This window comes from Chondrus crispus, genomic scaffold, assembly GCF_000350225.1.
Source record: "Chondrus crispus Stackhouse genomic scaffold, scaffold_80, whole genome shotgun sequence".
Classification (NCBI taxonomy): domain Eukaryota; phylum Rhodophyta; class Florideophyceae; order Gigartinales; family Gigartinaceae; genus Chondrus; species Chondrus crispus.
The window spans coordinates 126543-150459 of NW_005178726.1; the positions used below are offsets into that span (position 1 = coordinate 126543).

Genomic DNA, 23917 nt, shown 5'->3' on the forward strand with positions numbered 1-23917 from the left:
GACTTCATAGTGCCTAGCGCCCTATGCGAAGACCCTGGGAAACCCAAAAAGATATCGTCCCACAGCAACCATTATTTTCTGTAGTCCCATTGGCTGAGACCCAATCACAGCACCAATTCTGTAGCCAGATAGTACAAGTCCGGCGGACTTGTACTACAAGTATTGTACAGTAGCCCGAAAACAGCCATGAGCATGTGAGGAAAATTTATAGTCTCCGCTTATCTTGCACTGTAGAGATCAAAAGATCACATTTTCTGTCAGCCCATGCTGTCAGCCCATGTTTCCCACCTCTTCGACCTTCGCACCACAGAGCGGGACCCTTCTACCGCACCTTCTCAACCACCACTTTGTCGTCGTGCGCTTCTAAATTTTCTGCGGTCGCGATGAAGTGCTTCAAAAAACTTCTGCCTGTAGACACGGCGAACACAAAGGAACTGAAATGAAAACGGTCTGGAATGGCCATCCATTCAAGTTCACAATACAGTATGATCAACAAGGGTGCTATTTTTACAAAGAGAGTGCTCTCGAATCTTCTCGCCAAAACCGTAGTAGAATGGATGCAAGGTTTTAAACCCTAGCACACCTGGAATTGTGATTTGATTGCTCGCGATCACAAGATACCATATCAACATTTCCGCTCCTCCCACTGTACCACTAACAGCTAACAAGGTGTGAGTATACTTCCCGGGGTCTCCGGCAAGTATTTGCAGATAGTGCTATGCGGGGAGACCACAGTGTCCAGGAGACTGTTGCCAAGCGAATTTTAGGAAGAAGCCCAAGAGCGAAGAAACCTGTTTTCTTTACGGCGTCCTCAATGAGAAATGAGACCGACTAGTATCATACGAGATGGCGTTGCAGCGACGAGGTGCCTATTTCGTACCGAAGAACTTGAACCCTGTAGTCGCAAGATTTTTAGTTAATGATTTCTCTATGACCCTTGCATGTTCGAAGGCTATCCCGATAGAATGAGCCCATCCTGTCCCTCGCACCAATTATTCTGACATAGTGAGAACATCATCCCTCACACATCCTCAATCACGCCAAACTGGTCACACACTTGTGCCCATGTTTTCCTTTCTGCCACCAGCTCGCGTATTGTCTCTACCGCGTTCTCGATCGTGCATCTTATTTGCTTCGTCGAGTCTCTTTCTCGCACCGTCACTGTTCGATCTTCAGTACTCTTGAAGTCCACTGTAATACCGAACGGAGTCCCAATCTCATCAGCACGTGCATATCTTCTCCCAATACTCTGGCCAGAGTCGTCCACTCTATTGATTAACCCCGCACGCCCAAGCAACTGGCCTACTTCTTTGACCATGTCCTCAAACAATGCGTTCTTACTAAGGGGGAGTACTGCGCATTTCACTGGTGCCATGCTCGGCCGCAATCCCAGCACAGCCCGTATTGCCGACCCATCTTCACCTTCGCCACCCTCGCGCACATAGTAGCAATGCTCCCATAGACAGTACAAGAGCCGCCCCACCCCAAACGAGGGCTCAATCACACTGGGATAATAATTTCTTCCAGTTTCAGTCCTCTTCTCAACCTTAAAAGTGATTTGATCTTTCGTCACCTCAAACCCAATAACGGAAGCCTTTCCCTTGCTTGCCAGAGCCGCTTGCAGGGCAAGCAACTCCGCTTCTTCCATACTTGCTAAAGATTTCATGATAGTCTGCGCATCCTTCTTGAATGTGCGACCCAGCAACCCTTTGTTTGGAATAGCCGCAAGTACTTCCCTATGTCTCGGTTCGGCATAGACCTCACGGGCAGTTAACTCTTGCCCGGACTTCTCTGAGTGATTGCCCAAATCAAATGCGGATCGATCAGCGAGACCTGCGCACTCTACCCAGCCATAAGAACAGTTGATTTCAAGATCCCAACAATCCGAAGCATAGTGTGCCATTTCGTGCTCCAGGTGCTGTCGGAAACGCACGTGCTCCCACTTCATGCCGATTTTGTCTACTAACACCGCCGTCCTCCCGATGAAGTAGCCGAGAGTCTCATTGGCAATAATGCCTTCATCTACAGCTGCTCCAATACTGGTCACAATTGGCTTGTATGGGGGTCGCATCTGCTGAGAGCGCCCGTACATGTTTATCTTCACATCGCGAATGTTTCCGAACTTGGGATGTGTCTTGTCCTCTGCGTTGACAAAATGCTCAATTTCTGCTTGCTGGAACTCGCGCACACGAAGTAGGCCAGCCCTTGGTGAGATCTCATTCCGGAATGATAATCCGATCTGCGCACAGGCAAATGGAAGCTTTCCGCCCATGTATTCCAAAAGTCGTTTGAAGTTGACAAAGATCCCCTGAGCGGTTTCAGGACGAAGATAACCAGGTAGCAACCCAGAAGGTCCAATCTGTGTTGCAAACATGAGATTGAATGGGTACGCTGGAGTAAGGGCATTGCTCGTCTCTGGCGCTTTTGCACCATACATGCTCAACATTTCGTCCATCTCTTTCTGGCTGAGCTCGTCCAAACGCTCCCGGAGCGCCTCGATCTCCTCCCGCTGACCCTGTGTCAAGTCGCTTTGCGTATCTTGGAGAAGAGATACAAGATGATCACGCAGCAAATGATCGGCTCTGTAACAGGTGCCCGTCACCGCATCCTTTACCATAAGATCTGAGAACTTATCGACGTGGCCGGAGGCCTTCAGCACTGGTTCGGGGGTGAGACAAGAAGCCTCGAGCTCGAGCATTGCCTCTTCTACAACAAAATGCTGGCGCCAAAATGCAAGAAGATTGTTCTTGACAGAGCAGCCCGGGGGGCCGTAGTCGTACAGCCCAGCAACGCCGCCATAGATCTCAAACGAAGGAGCGATGAAGAAGCGACGCTTCAACAAACCCTCGGTTCCGGCCCGATTGAAGGCGGATACATCGTTTGTGGGACCATCGACGATTTCCTTAGCTTTGCGAGCGGCATCCACTTGGCGCTTCAGATCTCGCAAGTGGGTGTCAGCAGCGGCCAGATCTTCCGCATTGCATGACGATTTGGAACGCAATTCTGCGACAATGTCTGACTGCTTCAAGTATGCATCGGCTGCGGCATTCAGTGAATCGTCTAGGTGGGATGATGCGTTCATTCTGTGAGTGTCGTACTGTTGTGCGAAACAGGAGGTAAATTTGTGCTTATCAGAGCTTTCTGGAGCGATTCACATCCAAAAAGAAGAAAGTTTCGATCAGGAATGCGGCGTCCAATCTATCGTCAAACTCCTGATGAGGCTGTGCTGATATAGCCCTCTGCGAGGCGGTGATAGATGAAATTCGTGTTGACGCTGGCGTCGATGTATTGTACTGCTGTATTGTACAGTATATGCATTTTCTCGACGTCATGCAACACGTGAATTTCCCCAATAGCGCACTATCCTGAGATATCCAAAGCTCTAGTGTACACGTGTCCAACCCTGCACACTATTATACGTGTAATTGTGCCTTTCAATTGGGGCGTTTTTTTTTTTTTTTTCCAACAGCAGGACCAGGCTACTTGAGAAAGCTCATTGTACCATCTTGACATGATGTTGCATCACGGCAGTTTCATACATTCACTCCCAGAGTATCAAGGGCGGATCTTTTTGATTCGCCGTAGAGATATCATACAAGACTACATCACAGTTGCTAAGACGACCTATCGAAGGAAATGTAGTACTGTGGGTAGTACTAAAGTAATGTGGGCCACCTACTTTTTACCATGTTTGATTGAGGCTCGCTGGCTCGGTGGAAACTTAAAAAAAATAGCGGAGCATTCTCACTACGAATGGCCCTCACTGTTCCGTTCATGTAAATATTTAGACGTCATTAAACTTAATAAGCATTTATTGCACCCTTTTTCTCCTTTTCGTTTCAATTGAGAAGAACGCTGGCCGTTCTAGTCAGAGAATATACTGTGCGGTGCTGAATTCTTCAGAGGAACTTATTCCCAGGTGTTGAACCGAGTCACATTCACACATTTTCATACATTTTCTCATGGATGTTCTATTACGTAGACGTCGTTATTCCGGAAGGGGGGGGGGGGGGGGGGGGGGGGGGTTCTGGGACAGATGAAAATCATTGGTCATTTTTTCTGTTTTCAGGGATTTTTAGGATATATATCGAGATTTTATCACCCGCCCACAGGCATTGTTGCATCCAATCTGTTCTCCACAGCACCGCCACCATTGCATACAGTATTCGACTCTTTAATAGGCGGAGCAAACCAAACAGCTATCATGCTACCAATGAGAATAGCCCACCCACGTTAGCACACAGCGCGGGTTGAGCCGCACAGAAGATTGGCACATTCTCCTTCAAGCTTTTCGCGGCAACTCTATCCGCACCAAAAACAACATCTTGTTGTGCACCCAGTCGAACTGTCATCACAATGGCGCAGGAGTTCTCTGACTTTGTTCTGGATGAAGGTCTCGACGACGACGAAGACATCTTGGCTTTCCATTCGAATCGTCAGCGTGGTGGGGGCGGCTATGCGGAGACTGCGGGCACTCCTCAGCCCAATGCGTCACCTACCACTCCAACAACCCCGCCTCCATCATCCCCGCCCGACCTACCTCCTCAGACAACCACTGTAATTATCGATGGCATGCCGCCTACCTCATCACGACCTGATCTTGACGCCTTCTTTTCTGCATGCGGTGGCAAGATTCTTTCCTTGCAGCTTCGTCGAATAGAAGCCAGCAACATACTACGTGCGCGCATCAAGTTTGACAGCGAGGAAGCAGCTGCGTCTGCTTTACAGCGCGACGGCCAAGTCTTTCCTCGATCAGATCTAGCTGTGAGTGTCAAACCAGCCTCGATGGAGCGCTGGAATGATGGTTGCGGATCTCAAAGGGGTAATGGTGCACCGGGCGCGACACTCACTTCGCCGACAAATTCTATCATGCAGATGTTGCCTGACACAAATGCGGTCACGTCAGGGTTCTGGTCTGCTTTCAGTGCAGCTCGGTCCGCGGCAGAAAGACTTGAGGAGAAAGCGACCAAGCTTGGTGAGCAACTGGAAGAGAAGCTGCACCTGTCAGAAAAAGTAGATGAAACTCGTGATGCCCTGGTTGAAGTAGATAGGAAGTTACAGGTTTCAGAAAAGGTTGGCAAAATGGCCGTAGCTGGGAAATCTGCCGCACAAGGTATTGATGAGACGTACGGAATCTCAAAACAAGTGGGCAAAGTGGCGGCGGATGTAGGATCCGCAGCGAGAACTATGGCAAGCGAAGTCGACGAAGATTTTCATCTATCGGAAAAGGCGAGAGTCGCAACAAATCTGGCATTGCAAAATGACACAGTAGGGCCAGCAGTTCGATCTATCGTGGATAATTTTGGGGCAACGCCGACCGGGGAAGCTGCACCTTCGCCAAGGAAAGATGGTGTTAGGAGGAAAAAGAACTATCAGCCAAGCGGTGTTGAACAGAACGCTGTTCAAACACAACTACCTGGAGCCAATGAATAGCCTGAAGATAGAGAAGTAAGCAGGTAAGGCACTGGAGTAGTTACCTGCCCATGTACCATATTCGAACATTCCACCGGCCCTATTTTCCGTTCATGTATCCCTATGTTTCTCGAGCAATCCAAGCTCACGCAATCGTTCAAAAAATATATGATCAACTTGACGCAATGCTGCCTTATCTTCGCGCTGATTGTTGAATCTTGTCTTCAGTAGCTGAGATAGAATCTTATAGTGACAGGGTCCAACCTGCACAACTGAAGTGGCATGATATTTGACTGCAGCTCTTTCGGACGCTCTCCGCCGCAACAGTTAATGTGGTGAAAATGTTGCCCAGGTATACCTTGCAAAGTAGGGAGACGCTTGCCCCCCAGCCAAACATACTTCTCCTATTTTGCAACCGCTCGGGAAGTGTAGCTCCTCGAAAAAAAGGCCTACCTTCATAGCACTGAGCTCCAACACATTATGTCGATGTTAGCAAGAACATTTTACCGTGGAAATGGAGATACCCGTGGACAGGGAGAGAGACGGGCTGCTCTTGTGGAGATGCGGAAAGCCACCGAGTGTTTGCAGAAACTGCTACTACATGAAGGGGAACACTCGAAGGATACAGTAGTCCTGATCGACGGCGTCACAAAGCAATTGCAGCGGCTACGTGGCAGACTGGAAAGACATGCGGAGCTCGTAAAGGGTGCGAAAGAGGAAAAGAGGAAACTTCTTGAAACGCAGGACGCTTTGAATAAAAGAGTTGACGAGGTTGAAAGCAATGTCGCAAGGACAAATTTAGAGAGCGTGAATCTTCTTTCGCAATGCGATAAGATTCGAAGGGACATCTTACTCGCTAGAAGGTCGTTAGAGCTAAAAGTGAGTTGCGCTGATCTTTGATTTGTCCAGGCCCGTTTCGAAGATCTGTTTGGTTTTCTGACAAGAATTTATTCGATTGCTCTGGTTACCTGAAACAGGTGCGAGACCCTGAACAAGGGATGGAGTCCGGAGGGGATAGTTTCGAACATGCGCCTCCCAGCTTGCGCATCGAGAATATGTGTGAGGATGACTGGAATGCAGTTGCTACGGTCGTTATGGAAGATGAGAATGAAACCGAAAATGTATCATTCTAAAAGAAAAGTTGCTACAAGTTTGGTGATCGCAAGTCAAAGGACAGTGAGTTTTCACTTTGCGCTTTGTAGGGATAGTGCTCATATGATAGTGTCGCAGGAAAACTACTTAAAGAGCTATAGATAACCGTCATGAGTGGATGAGGCTCGACTTTCAGTCGAAAAGGACCTCAGGGACATTATGGTGCCTCGAGGCAACGTTGCACGCTGGATATGTAGCTCGATACTCGCCATAAACAAAGGCAGTGATTAAATCAAACACACACAAAACGTTGCAGGGTATGTCAAACAGATTTCGAAGTAGAACGCGTACTACTTTTTCGCTTCATACAGACAGTTTGACTCTGGGTTTTGGTTAAACCACGCTGCCCGCTAGACGAAAGGCTGGGGAGAGCGGTGTGAAAATATGAGAATGTTTATACTAACCAATCTTTCTTGCACAAGTGATTGTAACCAAATTTTCACAGCGAACGCTCTTCATCCCAAGTGAGTAGGCTCAACAGAAATTGCCGTTCCTTCCAATAGGATCTCTTCGGATCCTACGGAAGGACAGTCGTTTTATGTGCATGCGCAGCGATAGCTTAGAGTTTCGTGGGAATCCATCAGTAGGTCCGACTGCACCACAGGGCTTGTGGGCATCTCTGGCTCAAACTACTACTCTACACATCGCTCCGAAAGGACTCATCCAGTACCGGTTGCTGCGTGAGCTTTACACGATAATAATTCGTTCTGTTCTCTCGCTACAAGAATAGGGGTGATATGCCCTTCGTAGTTCTCTGCCCGCACCACTGGCTCCATGCTATCGCTCTTCAGTCGGGTGAAAACGGGATTTCGATGATTTTTTGTGTCTTAACAACATCTTTGAAACATCAACAAAGAAATAAGGTCTGAACTTGTGCAAAACCGGCGTTATTATTGACACGAGTGAACGATAAGACATACAAATTCGTCCAAAGGCGATTAAATACTTAACTGCAGTCTTTCTATTGCGACCTCCACAAGGTTGCGGAGAGAAAAAAACTTCCACATGTCTCTCCCTCTTGAAATAAGAGAATTTTTTGTCTCCTTCCTGCCCTGAATGGTCCGAATGAAAAGAAAATAAGAGTTTATCAGTAGTCCGTTTTCTTGGCCATAAATCTTGTGACGACGAAGAACATTCGCTGTCCGCGAGCTGTCTCAACTCTTCATCTCTTCGCGAACGAAAAACAAATTCATTGCATCTCTGGACTGCTTTTGCCATGTGCGGTCTTCTGTCGCCCCTGTGGAGTATGACCTTCCTATGTCAGGGGTCTAATTCTGACCCTTGCACATTTTGCGGACAATTCATTTCTAGATTACCTCTGCTGGATGCCACATCCCAACTTGACCTAGATTTATCGGACAATAGCAGTAAAGGTCGGTCCAGTTTCCATCAAATTTGAAGTGGAGGTCTTCTCATTGAAGAACCATTGTAACCATAGCTTTCGGGACTATAAAATATCCTGCCCATATGCCTTAAAATTGCATCGAGCATTGACTTCTCTCGGGAGGATGTATATTTTCTTTGCACTGAGCGAAAACATAAAAATGCCAGTCAGACACTGCTTCAGCAAAAGTTGACCGGAGAACTCTTTACAACGCAATGCCGACGGATGTCACCACGGTGGGATCAGGTAATACATCACTGTATAGATGACTTGACTTGAGAAACTGAATCCTGCAGCCAGTTTCATGAAATCAGCATGTGGAGCTCATTCTCCATGAACAAGTTTCGTCCTGCATAAAGTATATTTGGGAAACGGCAGAATTTCTCAAGGCGGAAAAGAGAAGTTTGCAAAAAGATTGTTACTTTGCATCATAGCACAACAAGAAGATAATATTCGCCGGGCGCCGGTCAGTTGTTGAGGTTGCCTTCGGAGGGAAATTCCAGATTCCCCCAATTCTGCTGTGGGAGCCATGCGCCTTCCTCTGCAACTGGGTGAGTGGCATGTGCCCCTTGCGGCCCCTGCGCGAGCACAGCTTGCAAGCGTCCGTGTGCAACATCAACATGATGTCCATCTGGTGCTTGAAGCCCATTGCGTGGACCCGAAAAGGAATTTCTGGGATCGTCAACGTCTGCATCTTCCCGAAAGGCAGCGTAACGCCCCTCACTGTTGCTCATCTCCTGCTTAACTCTATCTCCCGACATCATATCCACGGTAGGCTTCCAGACTCTGCTTCGTGCATTGATGAGCCAGTTGTTGACCTGTGTGGCTGAGAGCTCCGTTTCGCGCATAAGCTGCCTTTTCTCATGGACGTCCGGGTACGGATTGCTAAAGTGTGTGAACAACCACAGCCTGAGAATGTTATTTTGGCGGTGCGTGAGACAGCCCCTTCTCTGCCTGGTGGCGATGTTCTCGATCCAGCGTCGGTTACGCACGTACCCGCGATACTTGTGCAATATCTCCTTACGTGTCTTGGAAAATCGGCTGACAATATACCGGAGCCTGTTGTGCACCTCCTCGGGCGGGACAATGCGAAAGTGCAGCTGCTGGGCGAGGTTGGTCTCCATCTCGGCGACGGCATCCTGTGCCATATGCCTGACGTTGGCGAGGCTTTCCATGAGGCTGTTCTTGAGGGCGACGAAGTTGTGCTCGCTGAGGCCCGGGGTGTCCTCCAGGCAGTACTCGACGTCCTCGTCCGATTTGGGGAAGCCGTAGTAGATGACAAGGTCGACGCCGCGACGGCGGCCTGGGAGGACCAGGCGACCGTCCGCGTCGGCCGTGACTGACTGCGAGGGCGAGACGCGGCGGGTCTGGATGGCCATGAGCTGGTGGAAGAGCGGGTGCGCACGCAGACGGTCCTCCAGCGATTGGATGGTGGTGAGCATGTCCGCGGGGAACTCTGGCGGCGGGAGCGAGCGATGCAGCGGCGGGCGCCCGGGCGGGTGGCACGCCCAGGAGGGAGGCGCCGAGGGCGTGGCCAGGCTGGAGGTGGGCAGCGACACGGCCGTGGGGTGTGCGATAGAGAGGGGGTGCCCCGGACGGGGGAAGAGGTTCTCCGCCATGGCGGTGGGGAGGCGGCGGGATGAGGACTGGTGGTGCGGGTCGGGTTGGGGGGAGATGGTCTGCGAGCTTGAAGGCTTGAGGCTGACAAACGTGAAGGAAGTACGGATCAATAGGCGTCGACAGGCTGTCAATGGCCGTTGGCACTGTATCATATTATCCGTGCAAATGCGCGCGCGCACCGACAGTTGACTGCCACATGCATTACGTACAGAGTCTGTACTACAGGCAGTAATATCTGACTGACCCATGGAGGTGCCTCTCCTCGAACATCTTTTACAACCCTACGCCGCGTTCCACTATGAGTGAGAAGTGATGGCTGACGTGGCTCTCGGGCATCTGCGCCGTCCCGTCTTGAGAATGCACTCCCATTTCTTGTTTCTCCCATTGTTGGCAAATCTACCAAAGTGCAATTGCTACAAACCTGGCCCCTTCTACTGCCCCTTCCTCCATCGCTCGACACGCTTACCTGCAGGTCAATTGTCTTTCACCTCTCCCCCGAAACTTACCCTCCCGAACTATCGTCTTGCATTTCTTAGCATGTGGATGGTAAGAGGTTGGGAAGGAGAGCGCTCGCCAAGAATTTGACATCGTGGAACGCATCTTGCAACATGATGCAAGCAGAATGTTATTGTCAATACTGCACAAGGGATGCCCGAACGAAAACTTCATGGAGGGCATCTCCCGCAACATATACTATGGGTGCAAACCTACAGCTGCGGAGCGATGGCAATTGCCCTATAATAATTATAGTCCGCAGCTCAGGGAGCACAGCGCCGCTGGATTCATACTTTCGATCACATCTGGGACGCCAAACTCACGTTAATAGGGTCCTCTCCTTCGCCAATATGGAATATCTCTTCCATTCAAGGAATAAACAACTCACCTTTCAGGTACTATGGACAGCCTACTTTTGGAGGGACGATACCTATGCAAATCTCGACGAGAGGAGGCCGATTTTCGTCCCTTACAACAAACATCACTCCCGTCCCATCAAGCAATCGACTCAACCCCAGCCAAATCCGCTATCGCTTCTTCCGTTGCCCGGCTTCCTTGAGCATAGCGAGCGCCGGCGACACCGCTTTCCCAACCTCCTCAACCTTCCTCACCGGCGACTGCATCCGCTCCCCCGTCCACATGCCAGTCGCGACCATCTGCGCATCTTCAGCCTCGAACGCGGCCAGTAGAACCGCCGCCCGCCCAACATTGCGGCTGGGCTGCTCCAGCCAAGTGGCGACGGCCACCTGCAGTCGTTCCCTAACCACGTACGCGGTACTCGCCGTCTCGTGCAGCGTAGCAACGATGCCCTGCTTATCCTTCAAGTCAGACTCTAGGCCTTCCACGACCTCGCCCATCAGCTCCGCCCACCGCGAGACCGGGGTCACCCGCGCGTTTGCCGCTTCGCCCGCCCTGCCGCGGGCCGTCGCCACGGTCTGCTGCGCCTGCTTCGCCCCGCGCAGCGCCGCGCTCAGGCGCGCGAGGCACTTCCGTAGCCATTTCATGCTCTCCGTCGCCGCATTGTGCAGCGCCGAGAGCTGCCCGACGACCGGCGGGGACGACCCGCTGTGGAGTGTCGCGTCGGATAGCGTCACCAATAGGTTGCTCACGGCTTGCGCGTGGGCGGCCCCAGAGGTTGAGGCCGTCGTCCACGCGGTGTCAGCTTGCGATAGACTGCGGAGAAAGGCGTGCAGCGTCGCAGGGGTCATCCGGGGGCACGGCGATGCTCATGCGAGGGGGGGAGGGGGGAGAAAGAGTGCTAAGCGTTAAACGTCGTGCGCCATGGCGGGAATTCTCCGATTTTTCCCTTTAGATTTTTCAATTCAAAGCCAACCTGCAGTTCATTTACTGCAGTTCAAGCAATCCAATTCCTCCGCCAAAGTCGATCAACGGAATTTTAGTTTGCAGGGTACAAACAACCCCTCCGACCACAGGTCATCGCCCCCTCACTCTTTCGCCAGGTGCAAGGTTTGCAATATCCTTCCCACCATGGACAGCGCATCCGCCGTCCGCTACCTCCAGCCCCGTCCCTTTGTAATCGCTCTAGCCGCGGGTGCGGCCACGCTAGGCGAAGTCGGGGTCCGAGCCTACCCTCTCCTCTATGCGCTAGTCGCTGACGAGGTAGGCACTCCCCACGCCGTCGACCACCCCCCACTTTCCTCTCCCACTGCGAAATCCTTTAGCGACATCCTCTCTGTCATCCACCGAATCGGCTTCCGTCCCGACCCACACATTGCGCAGCATCACGCGCTCCGACTCCCCGCTGCTAGAATCACTACTCTTGAGCAGGTTCTGCGCGTCGTCCTAGATGCAGTGCTCCGCTCCCCGGACGGGCTGCAGAAGGCCGTCCAACTCATGGATGTCAACGCCGATCCGGATATTCGCAGGCGATACGAGCGCGATGGCGTCATTGCGTGCTTTTTGAGAAAGGTTAGCGTCGCCTTTGCATCGCTCGCTTTCGATGCTCTTTCAAGATTGCTCCATGACCTGCGCTTGTTCGTCCATCCGAACCCGGCCGCGACTATACCGTCGTATACTGCGCGTGCTACTTTACCGGCGCCGCATGTCTCTCGGCAGGCCGCGCTGGATTTAGCGAAAGGATTGCCCATCCAGTCTGAGGCGGAATTGAACGCTTTCGCAGATCTGTTTGTCGAATCTAGGAAGCCTGTCGCAGCTACGAATTTGGCGATGCAATCGCTTCCAAACCTCGGGACGGAACGTCGCTCACAAATGACATTGCCGTCGATCGATTATGTAATGCAGCTTGAATCTCAACGACAAAAGGATCTTGTCACAGCCGTAGATGCGCTTCATCGCTACTACGATCTATCTTTATCTGAAATAGGCTACGAGAGCGCCAGGGCAAACGCTAATCGGGCCGTCGCGAGGATAGACGGGCAGACAGGTGACAGAAGTGGAATTTTTGATGCTCAGGGGCACCAGTACGCGGCGTTGTCGCTTGGCGTGTTGCACGCACACTTTGGCAATCCAGAGTACGCTTCTGTGGCGCTCGACGACACGATTCGCGCGGCGCAGCACTGCAATGACGACGCCTGCCAGGCCAAGGCGCTGAGCTGGATTGCGCGGACGTCTTCCTCTGTGGCGCGGCGGCATCAGTTGCTGCGGCATGGGAATGACCAGCTCGCGCTTGCCAAGGAGGAAGTGTCCGCCGTCTTCACGCCCGTGTCAGACGGGGTGCCCGACTCTGTGAACCTGCATTCCATGCGGACGAGTGGGGCGAAAGCGATTAGGACCGGGACGACGGAAGGTCGGATTGCAGCGGGGCGCATTGCTCGAATCCAAGAGCGGATTAACTATCGCAGGCCCGAGACGCGTGTGGACAGTCTGCTCGTAAGCGCCGCAGCGTGGGAATCGCATGCGGCAGTTCCCGCAGCGCTTTCGGTGGCGAAAATGGCGCTTTCCTACGCTGAACGAGAAGAGCAAGGACGTCTGAGCTCAAGCAAGTCGCGAGCGCTTGCAGCAGTAGCGTCGCTATCAGCGCTGGAAGGCGACTTCCAGGGGGCAAAACGGATGCTGGAAAAGGCGATCAAGGTTGAAAACAAGCAACGCAAGTCTACCGGAGCGGCAAGCAAGCCCGAGCTGGAACTTCTCTCAACCTGCCTCCTCTGGCTGGAGTTCCAACACAGCCTCTCCGAAGGCGACACGGTGACGGCTCGCAAGCGATCCGAAACGCTGACAGGGCTGTCTGAAAGCTGCAAAGTCGACACGATAGGACCCCTAGGCGAAGACCTCGCTCTCGACGCACTGGAAGCGCGTTGCCTTGTGCATCTCGCATGCCAAGGCTTGCAAGCCGCGGCCAAGGAGGCGGAGGCTCTCTGCCGGCGCGCGGCCTCTCTCGCGCGTCCGGGGCGCGTAGTGGAGGGTCTGCGTCTCCGGGCCGAGGCGCACCTGCTCGGCGACAGCTACCACGCGGCGCTTCCCGCGGTGCTGGCGGCAGTATCACTGAGCCAGGGCCTGGGGCTGGAGGGCGCGCACGTGGCGAGCGTCCTGACGCTGACGGAGACGCTGCTGCGCATGCAGGAGCACGAGCCCGCAACGTGCGGGCCGCAGGCGCTGCGCGCGCTGCAGCCCGTGCTGGCCAAGGCCGCGGGCGGGATGGGGCTGGGCGTGCGCGCGCGCGCGTGCCGCTTGCACGCGGAGTGCCTCATGGCCGTGGCGGCCGCCGCGGGGCGGGCGCCCGAGGCAGAGGTGGTGCGCCTGCTCAGCGAGGCGCACGCGATGGGCGGCGCCGAGACGGAGATGTGCTTGTACTTGCTGGCGAGATGCCATGAGTGGAGAGGCGAGCGAAAGGAGAGGAACGCCGCCGCAAGAGGGCTGAGGATGGAGGAGAGGAGGCGGGCGAGGAGACGGGCGTGCTTGGCGGTGGTGGTGAGGTGAGGTGAGGTGAGAGGTGAGGTGAGGGGGGGGGCATCAGCAACTGCCACGTGTGCGGTGCAGTATGACAAGCTGGACGTGCGGAATGAGGGGACTTACAGTGCCATACTGTACATGTGCTGGGGCCACAAAGGGGATGGCGCTTTCTTTGTCCCCTCCCTTCACCTTCCCGCCCCCCCTCGCGTCCCCCCTCCCGTCGTCATCACCATGACCAACCGCAATGTTGCCCCCCCAATTTGAACCCCTTCCCGCCACCCCTTCGCCCGTCCCATCGCCCCATCATCTCCCTCCCTCTTCCACAATGACTGACCCTCCGCCCCAACCAGATTTAACCCCCCCTTCCACCTCCCCCTCCCCCTCCCCCTCCCCCTCCCCCTCTCCCCCGCACCCAGAAACATTTCTCCTCAAGGACCTCGACACCGGAATGCGCAGCTACGTCACCGACCAAGAGTGGGTCGAGAAGCCCCCGCCATGCCCGCAGCTGCGGCCCCCGCGCGGAAAGCCTCCCGTTATGCCCCCGCTGGACGCGCGTACGCGCCGTCCCCCCGCCTCCAGCCGCACCCGCTCCGACGAGCTCCAGGCCGCCACCCGCACGCTCCGCTCCTCCGACTTCGTGCGCGTAGTCGCCCACAAGAAGAGGGAGCGCGATTTTGCCACCTTGTACCGTTGGCAGAAGGTGCGCGCCCACGTCGGCCCCATACGCGTCATCGAGTTCAATAAGTCCGGCAGGTACTTGGCCACGGCCGGCCAGGACGGCCTGATAAAGATCTGGGACATCGACGCCAGGTTGGAGGATAACCGCGCCAACATCGTCAAGAGCGCCGAGGCCACCGGCGCCATGCGCATGCATGCCGCCTTCATGTACATCCGCAAGGGCGCCCCGCTGGCCACCTTTCGCGGCCATCGCTCGGCCGTCCTGGCCCTGAGCTGGAGCAAGAACGACTTTTTGCTGTCGGGCGGAGCGGATAAGTCCATTCGCCTGTGGCATCCGCGCGCCAAGGCCTGCCTGCGCGAGCTGTGGAGCAGCGACATCGTCACGTGCGTGGCGTTTCACCCCACCGATGAGCAGATTTGCATCTCGGGCGAGGCGGGGGGCGTCGCTAACATGTGGCACTTGAGGGAGAGTAAGCGGCTCAGCTCGGCGGACACGGATGATATTATCACCGCGTGCGCCATCACGCCGGATGGCACTACGGCGTTATTGGGGACTTATCGTGGCCGATGTAAGTTCTATGCGCTGTTTGATGAAATCCAGGGCGAGTGGCAGTTTAAGCACACCACCCAGCTGGACGTGCGTTCGCGACGCGCCAAGAACGCGCTGGGGAAGAAGATATGCGGGTTCCGGTTTATGGGCAAGAGCGACAAGGTGATGATCTCGTCGAACGACTCGCGGCTGCGCTTGTACCGGCTGGACGACAAGTCGGTGTTGTCCAAGTTTCTGGGGCATCAGAACGCCGAGTCGCGGTTCAACGCGTCGTTCGCGCCGGGGCAGCGGTACGTGTTGTCGGGCGGGGAGAGCCGCAGCGTGTACATCTGGGAGGTGGATGATTCGCTGAGTCTGCTGCGGGAGAAGACGGCGCGCCGGCCGTCGAACTTGCAGGACGAGAACGACGTGGCCAGAAAGGAGAAGTTGACGGCGTACGAGTCGTTCGTCGCTCAGGAGAGCGGCACGTTGACAGCAGCCGTGTTCGCGCCGAAGCAGGTCCCCAGGGAGGCGCTCCATTTGAGGGCCGCGTCCCCCAATTTGAGGACCAGCGGGCTCGTCATTGTGACCGCGGACAGCGAGGGGTATGTGCGGGTTTTCGGGTGCTGCTGAAAGGTGTGTGAGGAGGGGAAGAGTTTTGTTGGGAGGATGATTGGGGGCTCGGAGGTTTTGGATTCGTCCGCGACTGTACGGGTACGGACGCTGTGAATCATGAGATGCGAGCAACTGGATGCGATGTGGTTGGCAGGAAGGCCCTTGGAGAGGGGGACATGTACAGTATACTGGTGGTGTCGGGCGGCAGATGAAAAAAGAAAAATTGTAGTTTCAGGCAGTGCGATGATACAGTATGGGGTTATTTCTGTCAAAAGAGCGCGCGCCTGGGCCATCCATCGATTGCTACAGGTGGGGTGGCATTGTGCTCGCCTCCTCCTCTTCAGCAAATCCTCGGCATGACGGCGGCGTTCATCGGGTCGGGCGTCGTCAGCGCTCGGTGCGCGCGGCGGTACCTGGTGTGCCCTCGCCCGCGGCGACACTTGCGAGCGCGAGCGCGGCGGCCCCGCGTGTGCATGCAGGGGCCGAACAAGGACAAGGAGGCGCGGGTGGACGTGTGGCTGCGGCAGGTGCGCGAGTCGTACGAGGCGCTGCCGCGGCAGCAGCAGTTCTACGTGCAGTGCGTGTACCTGGCCTTCGTGATTTCCGGCTTCGTGTCCGTCGGCGCCACCATGGTGCGCATTTACGCCGCGCTGCACTTGGCGTCCGAGTTTGGGGCGTGAGCGAGGGCGGGCGAGGGCGGGCGAGGGCGGGCGAGGGCGGGAAGACGGAGTCGCCTTTTGGAAACGCGCGCGTTGCCGCCGATGGTTGGAGAGCCTGTAAAGCAATGCGATAGCCGCGGCTATCAGGGTTATTTGCATAGGGTTATTTGCATAGCGCGTTCGGGATCGGGATGTCGGTTGGGTGAATTTACAGTTAGAGTAGTTTACAGTGCGTCGTGGGACATGCTGTTGTTACAGTATTAAACTTATGTCTTGCTACTGCGGACACGATTCAAAGCAACCCTTTGAGGTCCATCCGCGATGCAGTCTACATACAACGCCGACAACCAACCTTGGGTCCAGCACGGTATGTCCCCGCTGGCACAAAAGTCTTGCCTTATCCTTGTTTGCCAAACCCTTCACACAGAAGCCCTGTCCTTTCCCAATCCCCGCTGCCCCTCCCCGCTGCCCCTCGCCGTCCCCTCCCCTCCCCCCCTCTCCCGCACCCACGCTCGCACCATGGCCGCCGCCGAGAGCACCGTATGGACATGGGGTCGCGCGAAGAACTACCGTCTCGGCCGCGCCTTCGTTGGCACGGACGCGCGCGTCCCGGAGAAGGTCTCTGGCTTCGAGGGCGTGGCCGTGAAGCAGGCAGCGTGCGGCGGCGGGCACACGGCCGTCGTGCTCGCCGACAACCGTCTGTTCGTCTTTGGCTACTCGCAGTACGGCCAGCTGGGGCTGGGCGATCGCACGGATATGAGCGACCCGACGCAGGTCTTCCTCATCGCGCCCGCGCAGACCGCCGCGCCGCCGCTGCACAGGGGCGCGGACAGGGCGCATGCGGCCGAGGGCCAGAGGAGGATCGAGCAGAACAACGCCGAGTCACTCCCGGTGGCGGACGTGTACTGCGGACGCTACCATACGATCGCGAGGACCACTACCGGGCTCGTGTTCACGTGGGGCGGCGGCAAAAACGGAAGGCTCGGCCATGGCGACGAGAAGATTCGCGCGCAGCCGACGTGTGTGGAGAGGTTGATGCGCCACGAGGCCGTGGCGGTCACGGCGGGGTATCATAATAATTTGGTGCTGACGGCGGACGGCGACGTTTGGTCGTGGGGATGGGGGGCGCACGGGCAGCTGGGATTGGGCGATACGAAGGATAGGGACGTGCCGACCGTGATTACGGAGCTGTCGCAGGAAGGAGTTTCGTCGCTGTCGTGTGGGGATCGGCATTCGTTTGCGATTACCAAGGATGGGCGCGTGTTCGGGTGGGGCTCCAACGAGTTTGGGCAGCTCGGGTGCGGAAAGAAGGGGGACACCGTGTTGAGACCGCGGCTGATAGAGGGGTTGGAGGGGCTGATGGTGGTGGGGATTTCGAGCGGCGACCGGCACTCGGCGGCCGTCACCAACATGGGCGCGGTGTACACGTGGGGCTGCGGGTCGGACGGGCAGTGCGGGCACTGCGTGTTCAGGGACGTGGTGCGGCCGAAGCTGGTGGAGCACCTGGTCGGCAAGTCTGTGGTGGACGTCAAGTGCGGGCACAACTTCACCATGGTGATGACGTCCGGGAACGAGGTGTACGCGTGGGGGAACAACACGTACGGGCAGCTAGGAAACAACGGCAACGGCAAGAGCGAGATGCCGGTCAAGGTGATTGTCAACTCGGGGTCGCGCGTGGCGCGCGTGTCGTGCGCCCACTTCCACTGCATCATGTGGATGGAGGCGGGCGAGTCCGGGCCGACGACGCCCAAGTCGGCGAGACGCGTGGGGGGCCGGTATGGCGAGCGGGATGAGGGGAGGAAGCATATGGAGGAGGCCAGGGAGAGGCTGGCGCAGATGCTTGCGAGTTACGCGGAGAAGAGGAGGCTGTGTCGAGTGGCGGTGGAGGCGAAACGCCGAGAAGGGCGGGATGCCGGTACGACGGAATTGGCGTGAAGTAGCCTTGGAGGCTATCAAGTGTTGTGCACAGTAATGTAGCGGATCCATGATCCGATTTTCGCGCGTAATGGCCATCGCGAGACACTCCTCCTCTTCCGCTCCCTCAGCTTACAGACCCTACCCCGCCCTGTATCGCAGCGCCGTCTTCCTCCCTCCCTGCCGTCTTCCTCGTCTCCCCCCACCTCCCACTCGCCCATCCTCCCATTCCCCCCCGCCCTCTCCCCCCCGCCCACCTCCACCACTTCCCTCTCCCTCCCCACTGCAACCATGACCGAAAAACGTCAACGCATCGGCCCCGCACCCTCCCTGCGCCTCCCACCCTGCGAAGCAGAGTTTCCACCGCCCCCCAACATCTCTCGTACACGCTTCATCACCAAAGACAACGCCATTTACGACGTATGGGACCTCGCCGTCGTCGACTCCGTCGTCATGGCTAAAGCCGTCCACCTTGCGCGCAACCCTCCTTCCTCTACCCCACTCCGCCTCCCTCCCCCTACGCCCGACTCCCTCTCCGCCGACGTCACCCCTTCTTCCACCGCCCAGTCCGTCGCCCTGCGCGACAATCCCTGCGCGCTTCCCCACGTCACCGCAGAGTCGTTTGAGGACATCATGCGCTACTGCTATTTCCATGCCTCAAAGAAGCTCGACAAGCGCGACAAGCGCGCCCCGCACGTCAGAGTCGAGCTCAAGCAGTGGGACGACGACTTTGTCCGCTCGGACCCGCCCCGTCTGTGCGAGCTCGCCTCCGCCGCGTACTACCTCGAAATGCGCAAGCTCGTCGACCTCATTTGCCGCGCCATCGCCGCCATCATTTCGGGCAAGACCACGGACCAGATCCGCAACACCTTCGACGTCGAGGACGATCTCATCCAGAGCCTCACGGGTATGATCCAGTTCGACAACTTCGTCTTTCCTCCGAACACCCGCGCCGCCCCGTCCCCGCGCCAGCGCAGACAGGGAAAGGCCGACCCCGCAGACAAGGCGCGCAAGCCGGCAAAGACTTTTTCGCTCTCCGCCGTCGACGACTTTACCAACCCCGACCACGAGGGGAGGACTGACGCCCCGCAACTGGGCACCCACTCCGTCGACGAAGTCGAGAAGTGGATCAACGGGCCCGATCCGGGGAAGGGCGGCGGCAAGCGACGGAAGAAGAAGAAGAAGCATCGAGGCGCCGCTGCCCAGGCCGACCCGCAACCGCCAGATCGCACACCCACGCCCCCACCATCCTCCCCCCCGTCATCCTCCCCCCCGTCATCCTCCCCCCCGTCATCCTCCCCCCCGTCATCCTCCCCCCCGCTATCCTCCTCCGCCTCCCAGTCCATTCTCACGCCCAATTCCCCGTCGGCAGCTTCCTTTGCCGACCCATCGTACGAATGTGGTTCGTCCTTGCCGTCGTCCGCGGAGGGGAACGTCGTTACGCGCGCGCAAGCCAATGGCATGGCAGACTCGCGTCCCGAGAGACAACTCACTAACGGGTTTCACGAGACCTCGCGAGTGGCGCCGGACGTACCGCCGTCGCCAGAGATCATTACGCTGTCGTCGTCGGATGACGATGTCGTCTTGGTCTCGGAGAAGGCCGACCCCAAGGAGGCACATGTAGAGCAGAAGGCAACATCGAGAGGTTCGCCACGGGAAGCGCCGAAACGCGACAAGACAGAGAGCACCGCGAAGACCGAGACGGACGCCACCGTCAAAAACGAAGAGAACGAAAATCAAGATGCCTCACGTGATATCCCCACCGCCAAAGGTGGTACGAAGGGAAACGCTGTGAAGGCAAAGGTCTCTGAAGACACGACGGGTGCGAGAATTAAGAACAAGTCGCTAGGGGTTGGCATTATGGATGGCCCGGAGTCCTCTGATGTAGCAGCAAATGGTAATACTTCGTCTACAAGCCAACTGCTTATCAATGTACAGCATGACGCGCCTCAACCTGCACATATCAAAGCACGCAAGGGGTCGAGCGTAGACAAGGAAGATGCGATTTCGGACAAGACACCTCATAGTCTCAGCGCTGCACACATGTCTCCTAACGGCACACAGGCCGCTCAAGACGAGAAAGAAGAAGCAAGCATCGTTCTAGTTGGTGAATCGGGAAGTACTCCACGGGCACCGTCCCCGAAGCCGAAATCGCGTGTGAAGGAGAGTAGGGCCCACGCGGAGGATATTCTCCCTTCGTTTATTCGATGTCCCGACGATATGGACAAGGAAGTAGAGGACTTTGCGAATCGACTCAACGGGGGTGACACGCCAGGCGGGCTTGACGTAATATTGACAGGCGGGTTAGACTCTCGACAGCGGGGAAGGGACGCTGGGGCGGCGGGGCAGCAAGGAGATTGCAGGGGACCAAAATCTCGGCAAAGAGTCACTGCGACGAGCAGGCAACGCAAAGGGCGTGGTGGTTCTAGTGCAAACGACGCAGCAGGGTTGCGAATTATGGCTAACCAGCTGGAACAGGCGAGGCTGGAAGCACAGCTGCTTGAGCGCAAGCGGCACTTTGAGGAGCGGGCGACAGCGGTCGAGAAGCAAATTGCGGCGTTATTATCCGAGCGAGAAAAAGTACGCGACGAGCTTTCACTAGTGAAGATTCGACTTATGCAAATGGAAGGGGATCGAAACCCAAGACAATCGAAATGAGCAGATACGCTCACACCCACTCACACACACACACACACAATTTCTATTCTTAGACTCTGCTAACTACATACATATACAAGGCATGCGCACTCGGCAGCGTGACCTACCAAATATTTAGCGGAGAAGCTCTGCATTTTGCTCTTAGAGCGGAGGTACCTGACTGAATGATGGTGAGTCGCATTTTTTAAAAAGGGGAATCCCGATACGCACCTGCTACGTTTTGTTACAGGTGTACAGGACGTTAGCTTTGGTTGCGACTGCTTTTGCGATATGTTTCAGGGAAGAAACTCTATCTTTAAACCTGCGCTGCAGTCGTATCGAGCACGGACTCGATAGGGTGGGGGGCGGCATATCGGGCGCACAGCAATCGGCGCGACCGGCAGCCTCTATCGCACTGAGTGAGTATTGACGAAGGCGTGCCCCGGCTGGCACACGGCGCGGCGGGGCAAGATTTTTATTGCTTTTCGTTTTATGTGCTTACGTTACTCTGCCTGTGGACGCGGTGCCCCAGACGGCTCTAGCGGTTGCGACTGCCTCCAGTGTATGCGGACGACCACGCCGCTCGCTCCTCGCCAGCGGGTGCACGGGCGGCGACGAGGCGCAGCTTTGCATGTGCGCGCGAGCACGCGCGCGCGCTATGCGCCGGCACTCGTGCGAGCGTGCGTGTAGCGGGAGGCGGAGGGCGAGCAAGGCGCACGACGGAGGCGAGGGCGCGCGAGCCGTGGTACACGCCCGACTCAGGGGCAGCGGCGCATGGGGCGTGCGATTGGGCGCGCCTCTTGACAGCTATACCCGAAGGGTCATGGCGCAGGCGAGAGAAGTAGATGAGGCGCGGATCAGACGGGGTGGCGCGACGGCAGGGCTATGAGTTTGTGGCTCTCAGCGAAAGCAAGGCCCTAGCGGCCTCTGAGCCGTCGGCGTTGGCAGGTAAGTCCCTGGCGGCGGCGTGGTGTGCGCGGAGGATGTGACGGGCGGCGGGTGCGGCGGGGTCGAGGGCGGGTAGCGGGGCAAACGGGTGGAGGTGGCTTGCGTGCGGAGGGGCGGCGGCGTGCGGCGGGAGCGAGTGCCAGAAGTCGGAGGAGGGGACCGGCGACGACGGGGACGGGGACGGGGACACGGTCTCCATCTCGAAGGCCGGGTTGCGCGGCAGCAGGCTATACGGCGAGGCGTATGGCGTGCGCGGGCCGTGCACTGCGGTGGGCGATGCGGCGTACTGCGGAGCCGCGGGAAGCAGCGAGTACGGCGCGTGGTCCGGCAGATGCGGCGGGTGCAGCACCGGGTATGGTGGCGGGTAGAAGAGCGGGGTCGGGTGCGCGGGCGGCGAGGACGCGGGGGGGTAGAATTGGGGGCCGGGGAGGTGTGTGGGGAGCGGGGTCGGGGTGTCGTAGCGAAGCGACGGCATGGAGGTCGGGGGGAGGTAGGCGGCGGCGGGACGTGCGGCCGCGGCCGCGGCCGCGGCTGCGGCGGGGGAAGCGGTGCGCGGGGCGTGGCCCGGGGAAGGTTCCTGCGGGGAGACGACGGCGTATGTGGCGCCGGTGACGTAATAGCTGGGCGGCGGATGGTGGTGGTCTTGGGGGAGCGTTTGGATGGCGCGCGCGACGACGCGGCGGCGCTTCCCGGCGACGGAGGCGGGGGAGGCGGTGTGCGACGGGGCGGGCGGCGGCGGGGCGAGCATGGCCGGGCGCATGGCCGGGCGGATGGCGTCCAAGCGCTTGGACTTATCGGCGCGGGACTTCTGCCACTTGCGGGTGGCGGCGACGCTGCGTGCGCAGTGGACGGAGCAGAAGCGGCCCGAGCCGTACGAGCGGTCGTGCGGCTTTGCGCAGGCCTCGCACGGGATGTGCGGGAGGGGGCGACGGACGGGACCCGGGCGGCGCGAGACGCCGGGGGCGGCGCGCGCGGCCCACTTGTGCTTGGCGCCGACTTTCTTGGCGCACGTGGCCGAGCAAAAGCGGCCGGAGCCGTACGTGCCCGGGTGCGAGGTGGCGCAGCCCTCGCACTGGCGCGGCGGCAGCGACGGCGGCGGCGGCGGCGGCGGCGGCGACGAGAAGGCCGGCGGGTCCGGGGGCGGGGGGGAGGACGGCATGGCGGTGGCGGGCGAAGGGGGAGGGGCCGAGGACGACGGGCAGTGGCGCGCGTTCAACCCTAGCTTGCGGACTGCGCATTACAGGCCGAGCAGAGCCGCAATGCGCCAAACGGCGTGCAAAGATTTGCACCAGATTTGCCCCTCCGTCTGCCAACCTCTCCGACCAACTGGGGGACCAACCGCGACCGCGACGCCTGCGTCCGTCACCCGTTGCCTATCATAAAAAAAATTTCCAAAAATAAATGGAGCTGGGGGGGCTCGATCCCCCGACCTTCCGTATGCAAAACGGACGCGCTCTAGTGATGGGCTACCACTGCGCCACAACCCCATCTGACTGAGTTCTATCTCAGACTCTATTTATACTCTGTCTTCGCTTTTTTTCATGGACCTCTGAGGTGCCACGTGTACGCGTGTAGTACTAGTGAAAAATAAATGGATTATTTGCGAAATAATGCCCGTCACAATGAGTGTAGGAACTCCAGCTTGCCACGTGTACGCGTGTTGGAGCTGCGAAATATGAAGTGAGCAACACAATTCCATCCCCAGCCATCTCCTCTCTTCCCAAACCCCACCCCTTCCCGCACCCGCGCCACTGCCACCACGCGATGCCCACCATCGCCGCGCTCGAGGCGCGCATCCGCGCCCTCGAGTCCGACAACCGCGCGCTCTCAGCGGCGGCGTCTGCCTTCCTGCCGCCCTCCTCCACGCCGCCGCCGCCGCCCCCGGGCCCGACCCCCTCCCCCGCGGAGCTGTCCGCGGCGGCGCCCCACGGCCCCCGTCTCGCCCACGCCCTGTCGCAGCTGCACATCTCGCGCGCCGAGTCCGCGCGCCTGCGCGACCACCTG

At 57.4% G+C, this 23917-nt stretch overlaps 11 protein-coding genes; 6 read left to right on the top strand and 5 right to left on the bottom strand.

Moving 5' to 3' along the window:
* Positions 1-872: 872 nt before the first annotated feature.
* CHC_T00007645001 (hypothetical protein) lies at positions 873-2698 on the bottom strand. XM_005711267.1 is given in 2 exon segments: positions 873-1021; positions 1022-2698. 1 exon segment carries the CDS (start codon positions 2696-2698, stop codon positions 1022-1024), a length of 1677 nt encoding a protein of 558 aa, XP_005711324.1. The 3' UTR covers positions 873-1021.
* A 284-nt stretch (positions 2699-2982) lies between these two features.
* CHC_T00007646001 (hypothetical protein) lies at positions 2983-3120 on the top strand. Its single transcript, XM_005711268.1, has one exon. It carries the CDS (start codon positions 2983-2985, stop codon positions 3118-3120), a length of 138 nt encoding a protein of 45 aa, XP_005711325.1.
* Positions 3121-4356: 1236 nt separating this feature from the next.
* On the top strand, positions 4357-5606 carry CHC_T00007647001 (hypothetical protein). XM_005711269.1 is given in 2 exon segments: positions 4357-5433; positions 5434-5606. 1 exon segment carries the CDS (start codon positions 4357-4359, stop codon positions 5431-5433), a length of 1077 nt encoding a protein of 358 aa, XP_005711326.1. The 3' UTR covers positions 5434-5606.
* Positions 5607-7341: 1735 nt separating this feature from the next.
* CHC_T00007648001 (hypothetical protein) lies at positions 7342-7782 on the bottom strand. Its single transcript, XM_005711270.1, has one exon. The coding sequence runs from the start codon at positions 7780-7782 to the stop codon at positions 7342-7344; it is 441 nt and encodes a 146-aa protein (XP_005711327.1).
* A 633-nt stretch (positions 7783-8415) lies between these two features.
* Positions 8416-9816, bottom strand: CHC_T00007649001 (hypothetical protein). Its single transcript, XM_005711271.1, has one exon. The coding sequence runs from the start codon at positions 9814-9816 to the stop codon at positions 8416-8418; it is 1401 nt and encodes a 466-aa protein (XP_005711328.1).
* A 363-nt stretch (positions 9817-10179) lies between these two features.
* On the top strand, positions 10180-15591 carry CHC_T00009070001 (WD repeat-containing protein). The gene is made up of 5 exons (XM_005711272.1): positions 10180-10395; positions 10472-11266; positions 11471-13937; positions 14284-15513; positions 15578-15591. The coding sequence occupies exons 1-5, from the start codon at positions 10180-10182 to the stop codon at positions 15589-15591; spliced, it is 4722 nt and encodes a 1573-aa protein (XP_005711329.1).
* Positions 15592-15613: 22 nt separating this feature from the next.
* CHC_T00007650001 (hypothetical protein) lies at positions 15614-16048 on the bottom strand. The gene has a single exon (XM_005711273.1). The coding sequence runs from the start codon at positions 16046-16048 to the stop codon at positions 15614-15616; it is 435 nt and encodes a 144-aa protein (XP_005711330.1).
* Positions 16049-16083: 35 nt separating this feature from the next.
* Positions 16084-18482, top strand: CHC_T00007651001 (hypothetical protein). XM_005711274.1 is given in 3 exon segments: positions 16084-16735; positions 16736-18349; positions 18350-18482. The coding sequence occupies 1 exon segment, from the start codon at positions 16736-16738 to the stop codon at positions 18347-18349; it is 1614 nt and encodes a 537-aa protein (XP_005711331.1). The 5' UTR covers positions 16084-16735; the 3' UTR covers positions 18350-18482.
* Positions 18483-18781: 299 nt separating this feature from the next.
* On the top strand, positions 18782-20986 carry CHC_T00007652001 (hypothetical protein). Its single transcript, XM_005711275.1, has one exon. The coding sequence runs from the start codon at positions 18782-18784 to the stop codon at positions 20984-20986; it is 2205 nt and encodes a 734-aa protein (XP_005711332.1).
* Positions 20987-21457: 471 nt separating this feature from the next.
* Positions 21458-21655, top strand: CHC_T00007653001 (hypothetical protein). Its single transcript, XM_005711276.1, has one exon. The coding sequence runs from the start codon at positions 21458-21460 to the stop codon at positions 21653-21655; it is 198 nt and encodes a 65-aa protein (XP_005711333.1).
* Positions 21656-21848: 193 nt separating this feature from the next.
* Positions 21849-22388, bottom strand: CHC_T00007654001 (hypothetical protein). Its single transcript, XM_005711277.1, has one exon. The coding sequence runs from the start codon at positions 22386-22388 to the stop codon at positions 21849-21851; it is 540 nt and encodes a 179-aa protein (XP_005711334.1).
* Positions 22389-23917: the final 1529 nt, after the last annotated feature.